A 19,246-nucleotide genomic window follows, 5' to 3' on the forward strand; every position below is an offset into this window, starting at 1 on the left:
TGGAGTCTTTTCGGTGGATTTAGTGGGACTATTGTTCAAAGATCTAATTGCGGTTTGAATCGCAAATCCCCAAAACGAGTTCGGTAACTCGGTTTGACTCATCATGGATCGAACCATATCAAGTAGGGTTCGATTCCTCCTTTCGGCGACACCATTGAGTTGTGGTGTTCCGGGTGGAGAAAGTTGTGATATAATACCACAACCTTTCAAGTGTGAATCAAATTCAAGGCTAAGGTATTCACCACCACGATCGGAACGTAGTGCTTTTACCTTTTTGTTCAATTGGTTCTCTACTTTGTTTTGAAATTCCTTGAATTTCTTAAACGCTTCACTCTTATGTTTCATTAAATAGACATGCCCATGTCTACTTAAGTCGTCGGTGAAGGTTATAAAGTAGTCATAATTACCACGAGCGGTGATACTCATTGGTCCACACACATCGGTGTGTATGAGTCCCTATAGTTCACTAGCTCGTGTCCCTTTACCACTAAAAGGATGACGAGTCATTTTGCCAAGTAGGCAATATTCGCATGTACCAAATGATTGATAATAAAATGGTGTAATCACATTAGTAGAAATTAATCTTTTGATGCGATTCTCGTTTATGTGACCTAATCGACAATGCCAAATGAACGCTTCACTTGGGTCACTTGTTTTGAGTTTCTTTGATTGAATGTTATAAATATCATTAGTCGGATTTGAGGTCTCTAAAATGTAAATGCCATTGATAGAGGAAGCTTGGCCTATAACCAAATCGTTCCTAGAAATAGTACAACGATTGTTCTTAATGACAAAACAAAAACCGTCCACGTCTAGCATGGCGATTGAAATAATGTTTTGAGAGAGCGTAGGCACATAAAAACAATTATGTAAATACAACTCAAATCCGTTTGGCAAAGCTAGAACATAAGTTCCTTTGGATTCGGCAGCTACCCGAGCTCCATTTCCAAGGCGTAGATCCACATCTCCCTTGCTAAGCCTCTCCACATCTCTTAAACCCTGTAAATGATTACAAAGGTGAGAACCACAACCGGTATCTAGTACCCATGTCGTAGTGGAAGTATTATATCAATAACATAAATTTCTTTAGGAATTGTACCTTTTGGAGCAATGAGTCCTTCCCTTATATTTCGCAAATACATGGGACAATTCCTAAGCCAATGTCCCATGCCATAGCAATAATGGCACTCATCATTAACTTGCTTGAAGTTTTTGATTTTCTTTCCTTTCTTCTTGAACCTCTTGCCCTTTGAAACAAGAACTTGATTGCTAGAGCTCCCACTAGCTTTGGCATCTTTATCTTCCAGAGACAAAGACCCTATAGATTGTATGAGGTAGTCTTCCTGAGACGGACTCACACGAGGTCTAGTAGTAGTAGGTGGTTTAGAAGAAGTGATGAAGTTAAGGTTTCCATCCGAACCTATCCCGAAATGAAGTTCTCTAGTAGTATCGAAATTGTTGTTGGAGCAAACTTCGTCAAGAACATTGTGATATGACTCAATAGTTATCGGTGCGGTAGCATTTGGTGGATTCATTGTAAAGAACTACAAATATGGAGGAAAAGGAAATATTAACACTTGTCTTTTTAAATCATACTTGCAAATTAACAAGATATGAACATTTATATAGTGACCTCTACCCAACTATAATAAATTATTCCAAGATCCAAATTCATATTAACTTGGGCACGGTATGGCCGATGAAACCCTTATCAATATAACTCGGTGGATTAACGTTTTAATCGATTCTACTTTTAGAACTCTTGGTCGATAAAATTACTCTAATATTTATCTATAGCCCGGAACACATGCAACTACGGTCGCGAATACTTCCGTTGAGCTCAATCCAAATTTCGAATAAATGTGTCCATGATCCAAGTCCACATCAACTTGGGCACGGTATGGCCGATGAAACCCTCATTAACATGATCTCGGTGGATTAACATTCATCACCCACTTCCCCTACGTAACAAGGTTTGTACCCCGGTAGGGCCGAGTGCACTCCCTCGCGAAATAGGTTTTCATGGTTTCTACTATTTGGTAAGGCTATGTCTCAATTGTTTGTTTTAGCGAGAGGTCATGTCAATTTATTATCTATCACGCTTTAAGTGAACTAAAGCGGTGAACTACGATAATTCGAATTGACACGGTCGATAAACTCGATAAAATAAGGATGCATGTTTTAGTTATGGCGATTTAGCGATGCATGCGACATAAAATAAAATGCAAGTATAAAGATAAATAAATCCTAGTATGGCCTTTCCTAAAATAGAAAAACTATTTAACTATTACATATTCGGAAACCAACTCCATTGGTCCCTTGAACTTCGGTTGTGGCACGCATCTCGAGGTAACACCGTCTTTATGTATCGCCATCTTGAAGAAATCCGTCTTTGGGAACTCCGAGATAAATAAAATTACATAATAAATTACATAATTTCCTATTATACATTTGTAACTAAAATAAAATAAATCTATTAAATTACAAAACGGTGATACGAGATCACAATAAAAATTACAACCGAATCGATATTCCCATACATTTCGGGAAATACCAATTAAAATCTAAGGCCATACTAAGTAAAATTACATAATTCAAAATTACATAAATTAAAATTATGACAATCATAAAGAAAATGCAGCATTATAATATGTATGAACATGCTCAATTTTATGCTAAATCACCTTTAATTAGCCAATATCGTATATTACTCTGTTTTTACGGATTTGCGTGATTTCAACATTTTATAATCACAAAAATACATAAACTCATATTTATGCATAAGTTAATTACCCTAACCTCTTAGGACTCAAAATTTAGTCTTCACTAATTATTTGACCATAATTAACCCATATTTACAAAATTGTTCATAAATGGACCAAAAATTACAAAAATAAGCTATTAAACTTCAAATAAATCACAAAATTTCAAATAAATTTGAAATTTGAAATTTAAACTCATGAACATTCTGGAAAAATTCCATGACACTCTTAATGTTCAAAATCTTAGGTTAAAAATTTCGAAAATTTACCGGAAAAACAATGTTGCGGTTTATCGATTTTTTAATAAAATAATCATAAAAACATGGAAAAATTATTTTCATTAACCTTTCAATTTTAGATCTGAAAAAGATAATAAAATGCAACATTAGACGTTTTTCCTAAGTCATAGATTATGTTTTATTAATTTTCCACTAATAATGTCACTATTTATGCTATTTTTCTTCAAAAATCCATAAATCATGCAAAAAGACTTCTTTATAGCCAATTATTTTACACACATCTTGTAAAATTGCATGTGACAACATATTAATTTTCTATGACCAGATTAGAAATTTAACTCATATTAACCTATTTTCACCTAAATCCGAATTTAATAATGAAAAATTCATTTTTCGAGCATAACAAGTCCAAAAATTATGAAAATTTACAGGTTATCTCAAAATAATATATGTGACAACATATCCAAAAACCAACTGAAAAGTCGAAGTATAGCTAATTTTAGACCAAAAATGACATTTTTACTCATAAAATCATATTTAAATGCCATTATAGTGAAATATGAACAATAAAAATCCGTAAAATTAACCAAAATATCCTAAAACATTTTAGGACCAGAAATATTATCATGCATGGATTAATTTCGTGATATTTCATAATAACACAAATTTTACAAGTTTTATTTGTTATTCTTATTACTCGGAAAAACTTTTAACCGATTTGCATGCAAACAACCGTGGCTCATGATACCAATTGAAAGAAATGTAGATCTATATACAAACTAACATACTCATATATGTTGAAATTAATTTGTCATAAAATTAAATACGGATTTTATGCATGCAAACAATATAATAAAATAGAGAAGAAATCATATCCTTACAATGGTATTTCGGTTTAATGGGGCACAAAAGAAATCTCCTTTTCTTTTGTTCTTGAGCTTTCCTTTAATGGAAGAACAAGATCCAAGTGTAGGATCTCTCCTTAGGAATAATACCCAAAGCTAACTCTTAATCTAATTAATATTATTTGAGCTAGTATAATATTAATCTAGTGAAAAATTGAACCAAAATTGTTTGGTTTTTGGGTTCTCAACACCGGTTGAGAGAGAGGGATTTTTGGAGGATTTTATCTTTCTAAAACTTAATCCCTTTTGGAAGTTGGATGAATGAATGAATCTTACACACTATTACATGTAGTGTATGTTAAAAATAAAAGACAAAACCCTTTGCCCTTTTTTTTTGTGAACCGTGTAAGAGGAGAGGAGAGGGGAAGAAAAAGAACCAATGCATGCATTAGTTTGCCTTCACAAGGTAAATAGGGTTGCATGGCTACTCTCCCTTTTTAATCATTATGTTTACCACTTAATTGCAAACACAATATTAAGACTAATACTCCTCCAATTTTTCGGTACATTGTATAATATGGATTCCATATTATTTTTGTCAATTGTCAATATGTCACATGTCACATGTCACATAAATTTGTTATGTATTTTTAACATATTAAAAATCAACGTATTAGTAAAAATACGTCATATACAAAATCGACTTAGTAATTCATAATTACTTGTACCAAAATATTTTATCGTTTATAAATCGCATTTATAATAATTCATTCAAATTTAATTGTTTCCTTAAACAATAATTTCATCCGAGTAATGATACAATTCAATTACTCTGACCGTATCTCATTTAATCACATTTCAATTTGATACGTAAATTTTACTTCCAAAATCGTCCGTCAATTTTTCAAGTAATTTAATTAACTCGTAACATTATACGATTAATTAAATGATCAATTAAGAGTATTGCCCTATAGGTATGACCTAGGGGGTCAACTGATCACCACCGTCACACGACAGTAATGTCAAACTCTAGTCAGCCAATCATTACCGATATATGTTGACCAGTTGACACTAACAAAATTACTTCCCAATTGTATTCTTTAAAATGAGATTTAATAATGATATTTAAATCACATGATCGCACTATTATTGAGGACACATTTCCCAACAGTTAATGCCACAGTATGCACAGTTTCAAGTGACTTCTTTTTAGATAAAAGTTGCTTCATAAATTTCATGTAAGTAGGCACTTGATTAACTAATTCAAGAAAAGGAACTTGTACGTTTAAGCTACGAACAACATTTTCAAATTTATTAAACGATACCTGTTCCTTCGTCAGCACCAATCTTTCGGATAGGGGGCTGAAAGAAGTAACTTAGCCCTCTCCTCTAGGTCTCTCATGCCGGCATCGGTGGACTTAGGCTGAAAATCCACTACCTTCTCTTTGTTGTAGCTTGACCCTTCTTCAGATCGTCTCAAAAATGATCCATTAATCGTCATCGGGTCATATTTCGGAACCGGAACTGACCCATCAGCGTTTGGGTCTTGCCCCAATATTTTCGGAGTTGTCGTACCCCGAAACAAGTGGTCCCTCAAGTTGTCTGGCATTGGAAGACGAAAAGAATCACTTTCAGCAGCGCTGTCAGTCGATCGACTGACTTCTACAGGAACAGTAGCTGTAACTTTTCGCGAACTGGTCGATCGACTGGGTATGTCAGTTGATCGACTGACATACCTGTTGATCGTCTTTTTCTTTCCACTTTTCGTCACTGCCTTCTTCTTACTTGGTTCCGCCTCATCTTTTCTAGTAGCTTCCTCGACCATAGTGGGCCCATCAAGGGTAGACCCACTCCTCAAAGTAATGGCATTAAGGGTCTCCTTTTGGTCCGTCTGCGTCGGTAAATGTCCCGGAGCTCGAGTTGTATTCTTGCTAGCCAATTGAGCAATTTGGCTCTCTAACATCTTCATCCCGACCTCTCTAGCTTGAGACTCTTTCAGCAACAAATTTTTCAACTCATTGAAATCAGAACCTTGGGATTGCTGCTGCTGCTGAGGAATATATAGAGGTTTTTGGTACGGCTGTTGCGTCTTATGAGGGGGCACATAATTCTGCTACTGTGGAGGTTGAGTCGGATTCAAGACATTTTGGCAACTCCACCTCAAGTTCGGATGGACATTCGGCTCATAATAAGTGTTTGTCTGCCTATAATGTTGAAAGGCAGCACAAGACTCAAAGGGATTAGGACAATTGTCTGAAACATGTCCCTCAGCTCCACATCTTTTGCAGACGAAAGGACCGTCTGAAACAGCATTCACATGATAGATCCCTCCTTTTGAAGCTCCTCCCAACTCGTACTTATCAAACCTCGCCGTGAGAGCCTCTAGTGCAGCTACAGAGGGAGATTCAGCACTTCTCCTTTGATTTCTCCTGGAATTTCCATACTCAGCTTTGTGGGTGGCCAAATCATCAATAATTTTCCACCCTTAGTCTCTCCAACATTCTCCTGGAATCTGCCACTAGCTGCCGCATCCAGGATAGCTCTCTGATCGTCATCAAGCCCATTATAAAACTGATTGCATAGGCTCCATTTCTCAAACCCATAGTGCGGAATGGTTTGCACCAACTTCTTGAAACGGACCCACGCCTCATGAAAGTTCTCATCATGACCCTGTTTAAAGCCCGTGATTTGAGCTCTAATGGCATTAGTCTTCGAGGCAGAGAAATACTTCTTGTAGAATGCTAGGACCAAAGAATTCCAGTCAGTGATCCCATTAGCAGCTCGATCCAGGTCTCTGTACCACTCCCTTGCAGCATCACGAAGAGAGAATATAAACATAGTTTCCTTCACCTCGTCCTGGGTCACGCCGGTTGGTGGGGGTATGGAACAGCAATAATCGATGAATGTCTCCATATGCTTGGCTGCATCTTCATTTGCAGCTCCCCTGAATTGGTTTCTCTCAACCAAGTTAATATAAGAAGGCTTCGTCTCGAATTTTCTGTCCTCCCCTGGTAATGCGAATCCCTTATAAAGAATTGCAGCTGTCGGCTCCGAGTGACTGGCTATACTTGCTTCTTCAGCCATGACTGGAAAATCTGGAGATGTGACGGTCTCAGCTGAAGAAGTGGAAACAGGAGATGAATGTGGATCCTCCTCAAATAGCTCGTTCTCGTAGTAACTGGACAGAGTACTCAGCTCTTCCTCTGTCGGCAATACCCTAGATGATCGTCTCAACTCACGCAAAGTCTTCTCAATCTCAAGACTGAACGGTAGTAATTCACCACCCTGTGACCTGCGCATAAGAAGAAACTACAAGTAAAATATGAGAATAGTTTAAGGAACAGATGTCCCTTAAACTAAGAAAAAGACTAAAAATACAACAACTAAAAATTATAAACAATTGCTTCCCCGGCAACGGCGCCAAAATTTGATACCGTCGTAGAGTACCAAAGATAAATTTATAGTCCAAACTACTACTATAGATAGTGGCAGTCAGGGTCGAACCACAGGGAGGCGATGCAATTATTATTTGTCTAATTTTAAGTCCAAGGTAACAAATGTGGGGGTTTGATTTGATTTGTTCTATACTAATGGCAATAAAAGAACAGTAAATTAAGCTAATTGATGAAAACAGGTATTAAAAAGGGTGCTGAGATGGTCGGTTCACTGTAGTTTCGGCGGCAGTATACTTGGTAGGTCTAAAACAAACACGTGAGATGGGAAAATAAGAGGTCCTCTCGGTCCACTCTCACAGGTAGCATCTCTCGATCTCGCTACAGGTCCCTAATATCACTAATGCTAACTTTCGTCCCGAAAAGTGACTAAAAAGGCTAAATTAACTCATCTCTCGATCTTATTAATCTAGTCGTTTTAATCTAGGTAGGCTATCTCCCTTCCCTATCTTTCGATCTTTATTGGGTCGGTCAAATCCTAAACATTCAACTAGTCGCGTGCACTCGATTCGTCAAACATAGAAATTAAATTAACTAAAATGAAGCTGAACTCACGTGGCCAGTCGATCGACCAGGGAACCCGGTCGATCGACCATGGCGCGATTTAGGTCGTCCTATTCGAATGCCGCCTACGCTACAGATTCCCTACATCCTAGCACAGGGGATTTAACTACTCATACTCATGGTAAAAACAACAATAAACTTAACAATTAAAACATTCGAAATCATGCTTAAATTATCTAAACAAGCGATTAACATAAAGCGATAAATCAGTTTCGGGAGACCTAACTTAGCAATTCTATACTACAAATGCAAGCAATAGAACTAAATAAGAAGAGAAGAATACCGTGTAAAGGAATTATAAAGGGAAGATCAGAACCGAATGTAAAACAGAAACTTTATTAAAGAACGAACTAAACTATGGATGTTGAATTGTATCTTCGAACTGAATGATAAAAACTTGATTATTCTTCTCAAAACCTAAGTTACGTTATATAGGAATATACGTAACTTTATTCCAAAACCTAAAACACAATGGGCTTCTAAATTCTCGATCTTCTAATTCACGTCAGAATTAGCGGCTTGGTCGATCGACTACACAAGGCAGTCGATCGACTGCTCTTCGCTGAACAGTAGCTACTGGAACTCGTGGGTTGGTCGATCGACTAAGGGCAGCGGTCGATCGGCTGAAGTAGCTGATACTTGACTTCTAACTTCTCATGGATTTGTCTTTCGGGCCTCGAAATGCGCACCAAGCTCGTTCCTTGAGTAAATACTTCACGTCAAATGCAATGCAAGATACTCGGGGACGGATTTAGCTCAATTTCTACTCATTTCCGCATAAATCTGCAATATTACATAAAAATACGAAAGTAGTTGAAATGGGGCAAATAGTATCATAAACTACACAAATGAGCTCTGAAATGCGTGTAAAATGGGGTGTAAAACATCATATTTAGGACACGCATCAGGTAGGTTGCCCAATTTAATTAAATTATCACTCGAGATAAAAAGCAAGATAGCATAATATAAACGTAAATTTAGATATGAGGTTGAGTGATTATCGACTCACGAATACGGTGTCAATTTTTGGTCTAAAAATGATATGAATGCACTTAGAACACTTATGAACTTATGTCCATTTTAGTTTAATCAATTAAGGAAATTAGCAAAACTCACACTAAAAATCACAAGCAATTAACTAACCCAATTTCTAGTCTAAATTTCTCAAAATGTTCTCTTGCAAGTGGCTTAGTGAAAATGTCGGCAATTTGATTTTCAGTTTTGCAAAAGATAAGTCTAACATGTCCTTTATCCACATGATCACGAATGAAATGATGACGTATATCAATATGTTTGGTTTTAGAGTGTTGAATAGGATTTTTGGAAATATTTATTGCACTCGTATTATCACACATTATGGGAACGGAGTCAAAAATAATACCAAAATCCAAGAGTTGTTGTCTTACCCAAAGGAGTTGAGAACAACAATGTGCGGCACTATCATACTCACTTTCGGCCGTTGAAAGAGCTATCGTGTTTTGTTTCTTTGAGCCCCAAGAAATCAAACAAGGACCCAAGAATGTTGCAATTCCGGAGGTGCTCTTTTTATCAACCGTGCCCCCCGCATAGTCCGCATCCGTAAATCCTATGAGATCAAAAGGACAATGTAAGGGATACCATAAGTAGAGATTTTGTGTTCCAATCAAATACCGAAGAATTCGTTTAACGGCTTTAAAATGGGATTCTTTCGGATTTGCTTGGAACCTAGCACAGAAACAAACGCTAAAGAGAACGTCGGGACGACTTGCGGTCAAGTAGAGAAGTTAGCCTATCATACCTGATGCAGGAGCATGCTCGGAACAAGCAAATGAGATCCTTATTAGTCGAAATGTGACTCAACTAGTAAAAGGATTTAAGCTTGGATCGAGTAATGTGTTGATGCTAAAATGGGAAGGCGTTGGAGCTGCATATCACGGCTCTGGGGCTGCATATCACGGCTCCTAGGATGGTTATGATACACGGTTTCCTAAATCGTGTAGGAATAATAAATTAGTTTAATTACTATTTCTAATAAAGTTAGGAAAGCTAGATTTTCCTAATCCTAGTTTGATTAGAATACCCTAAAATCTGATTGTATTCTAATATTAGTATTTTAATAACTTTCCTTGTTAGTTTAGGAAAAGGGAATAACTTTCCTAGTTAGTTTAGGGAAAGGAAAGATAGCTTGATTTGCAAGCTAGGGTTGGGTCAAATTATGACCTCGTTTAGGAGTATATTAGGGCCGTGTGTAATCAGAAACACACATCGAATTTCCAGCAATAAAATTGTTTACGTTTGTGAGCATTATTCTGATTAGGTTTGCGAGCTTAATCTTTAGATCTTCCTTGCGAGGTTGATTGCGTGAATCTGCGTTTGATACCTTGCGAGGTTAGGACTAGGAATTCACCATACTATCCGGTTACTTCCATAATCACGAAATAATCAGTCCAAACAAATCAATTTCCGCTGCAAATCTACTAGTTATAACGACATACACAATCACAGATTTAACAAACTCAAACGAATAGTTCCACGATCTGTTCAATCTCGTTTTTCCGTATAGTTTTACATCAAATTGGTTACCAGAGCTAAGTTCAGATTTATTCCTTAATAGATCTGTCTTGGGACGTTGCTAATCATGGTTAAAGACGGTGATGAGGGTCCGAAAACATGGGAAGATGGTCATAACGAGCTGAAGTTAGAGATGGCTCAGATGGCTTATGTGTTAAAAAACATAGCAAGCATGTTAAAGGCTAAAGAGAAGAAAAAAGAATCGGACACTCCATCCGAATCTGAAGAAGAAGACGAGCAGCCAAAGAGGAAGTCAAAAAATAAGAACGATGATGATCGGGGTTTAAAACTCGATATTCCAGACTTTGATGGCGAGATGGATCCGGAAAAATTTCTGGATTGGGTAAGACAAGCTGAGAGGGTTTTCGAGTATAAAGAGTATGATGACAAGAAGCAATTTAAGGTTGAAATCTTGAAGCTTACAAAGTATGCATCTTTATGGTACGAAAATCTGAAAAAACAAAGGAAAAAGGAAGGCAAAGACAAGATCGAATCTTGGATCAAATTAAATAAGCACCTGATGAGACGATTCCTACCAAGGGATTATGAACAAGATAATTACTTAAAGCTCCAATCTTTAGAGCAAGGAAGCATGTCCGTGACTGATTATATCAAAGAATTCGAGAAGATGTCAATTGTATGCGATCTTGAGGAGAAAGAAGAGCTAAGGGTGGCGAGATTCATCAAGGGCCTAACACCCGCAATTGCAACGAAGGTAGAAATCCAGAATTACGATGGATTTAGCGATGTTTGCAGATTGGCGTTAAAATTTGAAAAGCATGACAAGGCACGTAAACCTTATGCTTATTCCAAGGGACAAAGGTCGGGAACTAACTCGTATTCCAGGCCAGCTCCTAGCAAGGCTAAAGAAACCCCGAAAGAAGAACCCAAGGACAAAGGAAAGGGTGTTGCCGAGCCAAAAGGGAGTTCTTTGAGGCGTTGTTTCAAGTGTCAAGGCTATGGTCATATAGCAAACGAATGTCCTCAGAAACAAGCCCTAACTGCTCAAGAATTGTATGATATGATTCCTGTATTTGTCACGCCAGAGGAGGAAACAGTCCAAGAGAATGTTGAAACTGATGGTGAAGGAATAATCTATGATTTGGATCCGTTGAGTGAAGAGGAATGTTTGGTGCTGCGTAATTTACATATGGAGACGGGTTCTGCTGAGAATGAGCAACGAGAACAAATCTTCCACACTCGGTGCAAGGTAAACCGTAAAATTTGCAATCTTATTATTGATAGTGGATCATGTGCTAATGTAGTAGCAAGGGACCTTGTTGATGAACTAAAACTGCAAACTAAAGACCGAGTTAAACCATATAAATTACATTGGCTGAATGGGGAGAACGGGATTCAAGTTAAGAAACAGGCCTTAGTTTCGTTGAGTTTAGGACCCTATAATGATGAGGTGTGGTGCGATATAATTCCTATGAATGCATGCCACATTCTGTTGGGTAGACCTTGGCAATTCGATAGAAAGGTTGAACATGATAGGAGATCCAATGTGTATAGCGTGATGAAGGGTAATGTGAGATATAATCTGAAACCTATGTCACCTAATAAGATTAAAGAGTCTAAAACAAAGAAGGGGAGTATGTTTATGGAGGCTCGGGAGGTTGAGGAGGCTTTAGCTCGTGGAGAACGAACTTATGTGCTGCTGGTTCGTGAATTGGGGTCCGTTGGTGTGTGTGATGACCGTGGAGTACAGGGGCTGTTAGAAGAGTTCCGGGATGTGTTTCCGGATGAATTACCGGATGGGTTACCTCCTTTACGCGGTATTGAACACTAAATAGATCTGATTCCAGGGGCGGCATTGCCTAATAAGCCGGCCTATCGTTGTAATCCAGAGGAAGCAAAGGAGCTACAGAGACAAGTCCAAGAATTGATAGATAGAAGATATGTTCAAGAGAGCTTAAGTCCGTGTGCGGTGCCTGCGTTATTAGTACCAAAAAAGGAAGGGACTTGGCGAATGTGCATTGATAGTAGAGCGGTAAACAACATTACAATCAAATATCACTTTCCTATGCCAAGACTTGATGATATGCTTGATGAACTTTCTGGTTCAAGTGTCTTTTCTAAACTGGATTTGAGGAGTGGTTACCATCAAATGAGGATTCGAGAAGGGGATGAATGGAAGACCGCGTTTAAAACGAAGCAGGGGTTATATGAATGGCTTGTGATGCCGTTTGGACTGTGCAATGCTCCTAGTTCGTTTATGAGGTTGATGAATGAAGTGTTCAGGCCGTTCCTTAACAAATTTGTGGTGGTCTATCTTGACGATATCCTAATTTACAGCAAAGATGAAGAGTCGCACAAACGACATTTGCGAGCTGTGTTTGAAGTTTTGCGAGAGCAGAAGCTCTATGGTAAATTAGAAAAATGTACTTTTATGGTCTCAAGTGTTGTTTTTCTTGGTTATATTGTGGGTAAAGACGGAGTAAGTATGGACCCATCCAAGGTCAATGCTTTTCAAGCCTGGCCAGTTCCGAAATCAACTACAGAGGTGCGAAGCTTTCATGGTTTAGCATCATTTTATAGACGATTCATCCAGGGTTTTAGCTCGATTATGGCTCCAATTACAGAGCTAACCAAGAAGGGAGAGTTCGTGTGGACTAGCAGTGCCCAAAAGGCGTTTGAGGAAGTGAAACGCAAGCTATGTTCCGGACAAATTTTAGCACTGCCCGATTTTAATAAATTGTTTGAAGTCGAGTGTGATGCAAGTGGTGTGGGAATTGGTGCCGTGTTAATACAAGAGAAGAGACCTATTGCATATTTCAGCGAGAAATTAAACGGTGCAAGGCTGAACTATTCAACCTATGACAAGGAGTTTTATGCAATCGTGAGAGCATTGGACCATTGGAGTCATTATTTGCGTCCGAAGCCGTTTATTCTACATTCTGATCACGAGGCTCTTAAACACATTCATGGACAGCAAAAGTTGAGTCAAAGACATGCTAAATGGGTAGAATTCTTGCAATCATTCACGTTTTCTTCAAAGTACAAGACGGGAAGTTCTAATATCGTGGCTGATGCATTATCACGAAGGCATTCATTGTTGATTGAGTTGGATGCAAGGATTCTTGGTTTCGAACATATCAAGGGACTGTACAAATCTGATCCGGAGTTCTCGAAGGAAATTATTGATCCAACAGGTTTGTATACTGTTCAAGATGGCTATCTCTTCAAAGGTAATCGGCTATGCATTCCAAATGGGTCGATTAGGGAGTTGTTGGTACGAGAAGCTCATGGCGGGGCTATTGCTGGACACTTTGGAGTTAACAAGACGAGTGACATCCTAAGTGAACACTTCTACTGGCCGAAAATGAATAAGGACGTGCAAGAGATTGTGGCAAAATGCGTGGTGTGTCAAAAGGCTAAAAGCACGTTCACCAAAGGCTTGTATACACCTCTGCCCGTACCTGTACAACCATGGAACGAGGTAAGCATGGATTTTATCCTTGGTTTGCCAAGAACTCAGAGGGGTAAGGACTCCATTATGGTGGTAGTTGATCGATTCTCGAAGATGGCGCATTTTATTCCGTGTCACAAGACTGATGATGCAACTAAAGTGGCTGATTTGTACTACAGAGAGATCGTTCGATTACATGGAATACCTCTTACTATTGTTTCAGATCGAGATGTGAAGTTTCTTAGTTACTTCTGGAAAACGTTATGGCGTTTGATGGGGACTAAGCTTCTTTTCAGTACATCACACCATCCACAAACAGATGGTCAGACCGAGGTAACCAACCGTACTCTAGGGAGTCTATTGTGAGGATTGGTTAGTAAAAGCACAAAGGATTGGGATATCAAATTGGCGCATGCTGAATTTGCTTATAATCGTACACCATCAATGACGACAGGACGAGCTCCATTCGAGATTGTCTATGGCGTGAATCCATACTTGCCAATCGATTTAGTGCCCATTCCAAAGAAAGATGTGTTGAGTTTTGAAGCCAAAGAAAGGCAAGCAGCATTTCTCCGAGTATGTGAACAAGTTCGAGCTCAAATTGAGAAGGCAAATGCTAAATACAAAGAGAAGGCTAATAAACATCGTAAGCAGCCTGTTTTCAAGGAGGGTGATCTTGTGTGGTTACATTTAAGGAAGGAACGATTTCCGTCCAAAAGGAAGAACAAGTTAATGCCACGTGCAGATGGTCCATTCAAGATCCTCGAATGTTATGGTTCTAATGCATACAAGCTGGAGTTGCCGAGTGAATATGGTGGGGTGAGCGCAACATTCAATGTAGGCGACCTGTCACCGTATCAAGAAGACGAGGATTTGAGGGCAAATTCTCAAAAAGAAGGAGAGAATGATGCAGGAGCATGCTCGGAACAAGCAAATGAGATCCTTATTAGTCGAAATGTGACTCAACTAGTAAAAGGATTTGAGCTTGGATCGAGTAATGTGTTGATGCTAAAATGGGAAGGCGTTGGAGCTGCATATCACGGCTCTGGGGCTGCATATAACGGCTCCTAGGATGGTTAGGATACACGGTTTCCTAAATCGTGTAGGAATAATAAATTAGTTTAATTACTATTTCTAATAAAGTTAGGAAAGCTAGATTTTCCTAATCCTAGTTTGATTAGAATACCCTAAAATCTGATTGTATTCTAATATTAGTATTTTAATAACTTTCCTAGTTAGTTTAGGAAAAGGGAATAACTTTCCTAGTTAGTTTAGGGAAAGGAAAGATAGCTTGATTTGCAAGCTAGAGTTGGGTCGAATTATGACCACGTTTAGGAGTATATTAGGGCCGTGTGTAATCAGAAACACACATCGAATTTCCAGCAATAAAATTGTTTACGTTTGTGAGCATTATTCTGATTAGGTTTGCGAGCTTAATCTTTAGATCTTTCTTGCGAGGTTGATTGCGTGAATCTGCGTTTGATACCTTGCGAGGATAGGACTAGGAATTCACCATACTATCCGGTTACTTCCATAATCACGAAATAATCAGTCTAAACAAATCAATTTCCGCTGCAAATCTACTAGTTATAACGACATACACAATCACAGATTTAACAAACTCAAACGAACAGTTCCACGATCTGTTCAATCTCGTTTTTCCGTATAGTTTTACATCAATACCTCTATAAACCTTTTCACTAACATTCTTACCGAGTTCATCTTTGTCCAATTTGGACCCGGCTACCATAGGTGTATCGTGTGACCTACCATTTGTCATCCCAAATTTCTTAAGCATTTCCTTAATGTACTTTTGTTGATGAATCATGATTCCATCCTTTGATTGTTTAATTTGGAGCCCAAGGAAAAATCCTAGCTCACCCATCATGCTCATTTCAAACTCCGATTTCATTAGTTACGAAAAATATAAGTAAAGGAGTTCATTTGATGCACTAAGTATAATGTCATCAACATATACTTGTACAACCAACAGTTCGTCTGACTGTGACTTTAAGAACAATGTTTTGTCAACGGAGCCTCTTTTAAAACCATTTTCAATAAGAAATTTTTAAACCATAAAGAGCTTTGTCTAATTTGAAAACATGGTTAGGCAAATCATTGTTCTCAAAACCCGGTGGTTGCTTTACAAAGACATCTTCTTCCAAATATCCATTTAAGAAAGCGGTTTTAACACCCATTTGGAAGAGTTTAATGCCTTTGTGAGCCGCAAAAGCTATAAGTAATCGTATGGCCTCAAGTCTAGCTACCGGTGCATAGGTTTCATCGTACTCAATACCCTCTTGTTGGTTATAACCACGCACCACTAGCCTAGCCTTGTTCCTTACAATTTCTCCCGAGTCATCAAGCCTATTACGAAAGACCCACCTAGTACCAATGACGGTACGATTAGGCGGTCTAGGGACTAAGTGCCACACCTCGTTTCTCTTGAATTGATTGAGTTCTTCTTGCATGGCAAGCAACCAGTCTGCATCAGTCAGAGCGACTGTTACATTTGAGGGTTCAATTTGAGAAAGAAAGGCATTGTGGGCACAATATTCGTTGAGATGAGCGAGATGTTGAGGGATGATCTTGTTCGAATTCCCGAGTTGAGATCGCTTGTGAGATTAGAGAGTGGATGAGAGCTTTGATGTTTCCACTTCTTTGGAACAACGGTTTCTTGTTCCCCCTCAACAACATCAGTCATAGTGACTGTTTTTTTTTTGCTTGGAGTGATCTTCATCATCACTGTTTTGGGTTGATTCAGTTCTGGAGGTGGAGGCAACAGTCGTTGGTTTTGTTGCATCCAGAGAAGAAACAGTAGCAGGTGTGCTATGTGTTCCCCCTGAGCTGCTGACTTCCTTTGAAGGTAACAGTCCCTGTGTCTGTTGCGAGTCAGCGTTGGGAGCTTCTACATCCTCGAAAACGAAGTCCTTTTGAACAAGACCAATCTCAAACTCATCGTCATCATCATCTTCTACGTTTTGTACCTGCCCAAGCACACTAGATTCATCAAAAATGACATGGATGCTTTCTTTAATCTACATGGTTCGTTTATTATAAACTTTATAGGCCTTGCTATGATCGGAGTAGCCAATAAATACTCCTTCATCACTACGTGGATCGAACTTACCCAAGTTGTTTTTACCATTGTTATGAACAAAACATTTGCTTCCAAAACACCTAAAATATGAAATATTGGGTTTTCTTCCATGTAGCAATTCATAGGGAGTTTTTTTCAATATACTCCTTATCATGACACGATTATGAATGTAGCAAGCGGTATTTACCGCTTGGGCCCAAAAGTTCTTAGGCAACTTACTATATAATAACATTGTTCTAGCCATACCTTCAAGGGTCCTATTCATCCTTTCAACCACACCATTTTGTTGTGGGATTCTAGGAGCCGAGAAGTTATGGTCTACACCATTATCATCACAATAAGCCCCAAATGATGAGTTTTCGAATTCGGTTCCGTGATCGGTTCTTATCGAAAGAAGTTTTAAATTAAGTTTGTTTTGAATCTTTCTTAACCAAATTAGAAACTCATCAAATGCCTCATCCTTAGAGCTTAAGAAGGGTGCCTAAACAAACCTAGAGTAATCATCAACAATGACACACACATAACGACTACCACCTCTACTCCTAGTTCTTATTGGTCCACACAAGTCGATATGTAGAAGTTGTAAAGGTTGAGATGTACTCACAATTCTTTTGGATTTAAAGGAACTTCTAACATGTTTGCCTCTAGCACATTCATCACATACTTTATCAAAATCAAACTTCATGTTGGGAATACCTTCAACTAAGTCGAGTCTTTTAAGGTTATTAAGAGTTTAGTACTAACATGACCATACCTTTTATGCCATAACCAAGGATCATTGTTCATTACACTCATGCAAGACATAGTGTGACCAGATAGAGTGTTCAAATTAGTTAAGTACACGTCTTTAACACGTCTTCCTTCGAGTATTAGTTCATTAGTAGTGGCATCAATTATTCGACACATATTAGCACTAAATTCTACAATATTACCTTTATCACAAAGTTGAGAAATACTAAGGATGTTATGCTTCAAACCTTTGACAAGCCGCACGTTGTCGACACAAAGTAATGGTGACTTACCAACCTTTCCAATGCCAATTACTTCACCTTTCTTGTTGTCACCAAACCTTACCGTGCCACCATTGTATGCTCTAAGTGAGAGGAATTGGCTTCTATCACCCGTCATGTAACGAGAGCATCCGCTATCCAAGTAGCAATTGCGGCCGCCTCTCACCAAGCCCTACACAAGATTAGATTTTGAGTTTAGGAACCCAAACAAACTTGAGTCCCCTTTTGTGATCAACATATCTTACGGTGTCTTTCCTAATCCATATTTGCTTTATTATTTTGATATTCTTGTTGATATCCTCAAATCTTTTTCTACAACCATTGAAAACATGACCATTCTTCCCACAATAGTTGCAAATAATGTACTCGGGAAGACCCACGTTTTGTTGCCTTAAGTTATTGTGGGAATTGTTATTTGAATGTTTAGTTCTTAAGCATTTAAGTTACAATCTTATTTCCATTGCTTTCTTTCAAAGTTATCAAGCTATTTAGGATCTTATATTCGTCCAAAACAGGCTGTTTTGTGCCTTGCTTTGGTTGAATCATTTATTAGCTTCTAAATGTGTCCTTATATAGCGTGTTGGTCCTTAAAACAATCCATCTAAGTGTCCAAATCGAGTCCTTTGTTGAGTCTAATTCTGTCCAAGTTAGTTCTTGTTTTCGAGTCTTATATGTCCAAAAATCAAGTCCTAAGAGTTTTACTCCAAAGTCATTGACTCTTGAGAGGAGATGCAAATTCTTTTCTTTTTCCCTCTTGAGTTCATCATTGTTTACACTTTCTAAAGACAACCTTTTCTTAACTATGAAGTCATGGGTGTGTGTGGACATGGCCCACCTGCGTATGCCCAGCCGATCTATGAACAATGGCAGCGGTCTTTTTTGAAAGCCACGCTCGGCGGCGTAAAGGTGCTTTCGACCAGATCATTTTAGATCGGTCGATTTCGTCTCGGTAAGGGTCTCGAAACTATTAGAGATGTTCGGAGTCGCCACCAAGAATTTATGGGATGCCTGGAACCCGTTCGAATTCCACTTTATACCTCGGCCAAATCGAAGCACAAAGCAGCGTTTGACATAGGTACTAAAGATAAGGAAATCGTCCCTCTTTAGCATCCTATCTCTAGAATGACTCTCGTACGCCCTGGATAAGGTCGTCCACTATCCAAAGTTTCTGATTAAGAGGTGAAGGTACGCATTGGGAAGCCTTTTAATCAAACACCCAATCCCGCCCGCGTTCAGCGGCCTCTACTGATCGATCTTGGTTGGTTGAATGCAAAAGTTGATAAAACGGTTTAAATGCATGAATGCGCATCCA

General features: G+C 38.5%; 1 protein-coding gene across 1 annotated transcript; it reads left to right on the forward strand.

Annotated features, from left to right (window-relative positions):
• Window positions 1-10,479: 10,479 nt before the first annotated feature.
• LOC141629922 (uncharacterized) lies at window positions 10,480-12,204 on the forward strand. The gene has a single exon (XM_074442836.1). The coding sequence runs from the start codon at window positions 10,480-10,482 to the stop codon at window positions 12,202-12,204; it is 1,725 nt and encodes a 574-aa protein (XP_074298937.1).
• The last annotated feature ends 7,042 nt before the right edge of the window (window positions 12,205-19,246 follow it).

The sequence above is a fragment of the Silene latifolia genome, chromosome Y (assembly GCF_048544455.1).
Source record: "Silene latifolia isolate original U9 population chromosome Y, ASM4854445v1, whole genome shotgun sequence".
NCBI classification, from domain to species: domain Eukaryota; kingdom Viridiplantae; phylum Streptophyta; class Magnoliopsida; order Caryophyllales; family Caryophyllaceae; genus Silene; species Silene latifolia.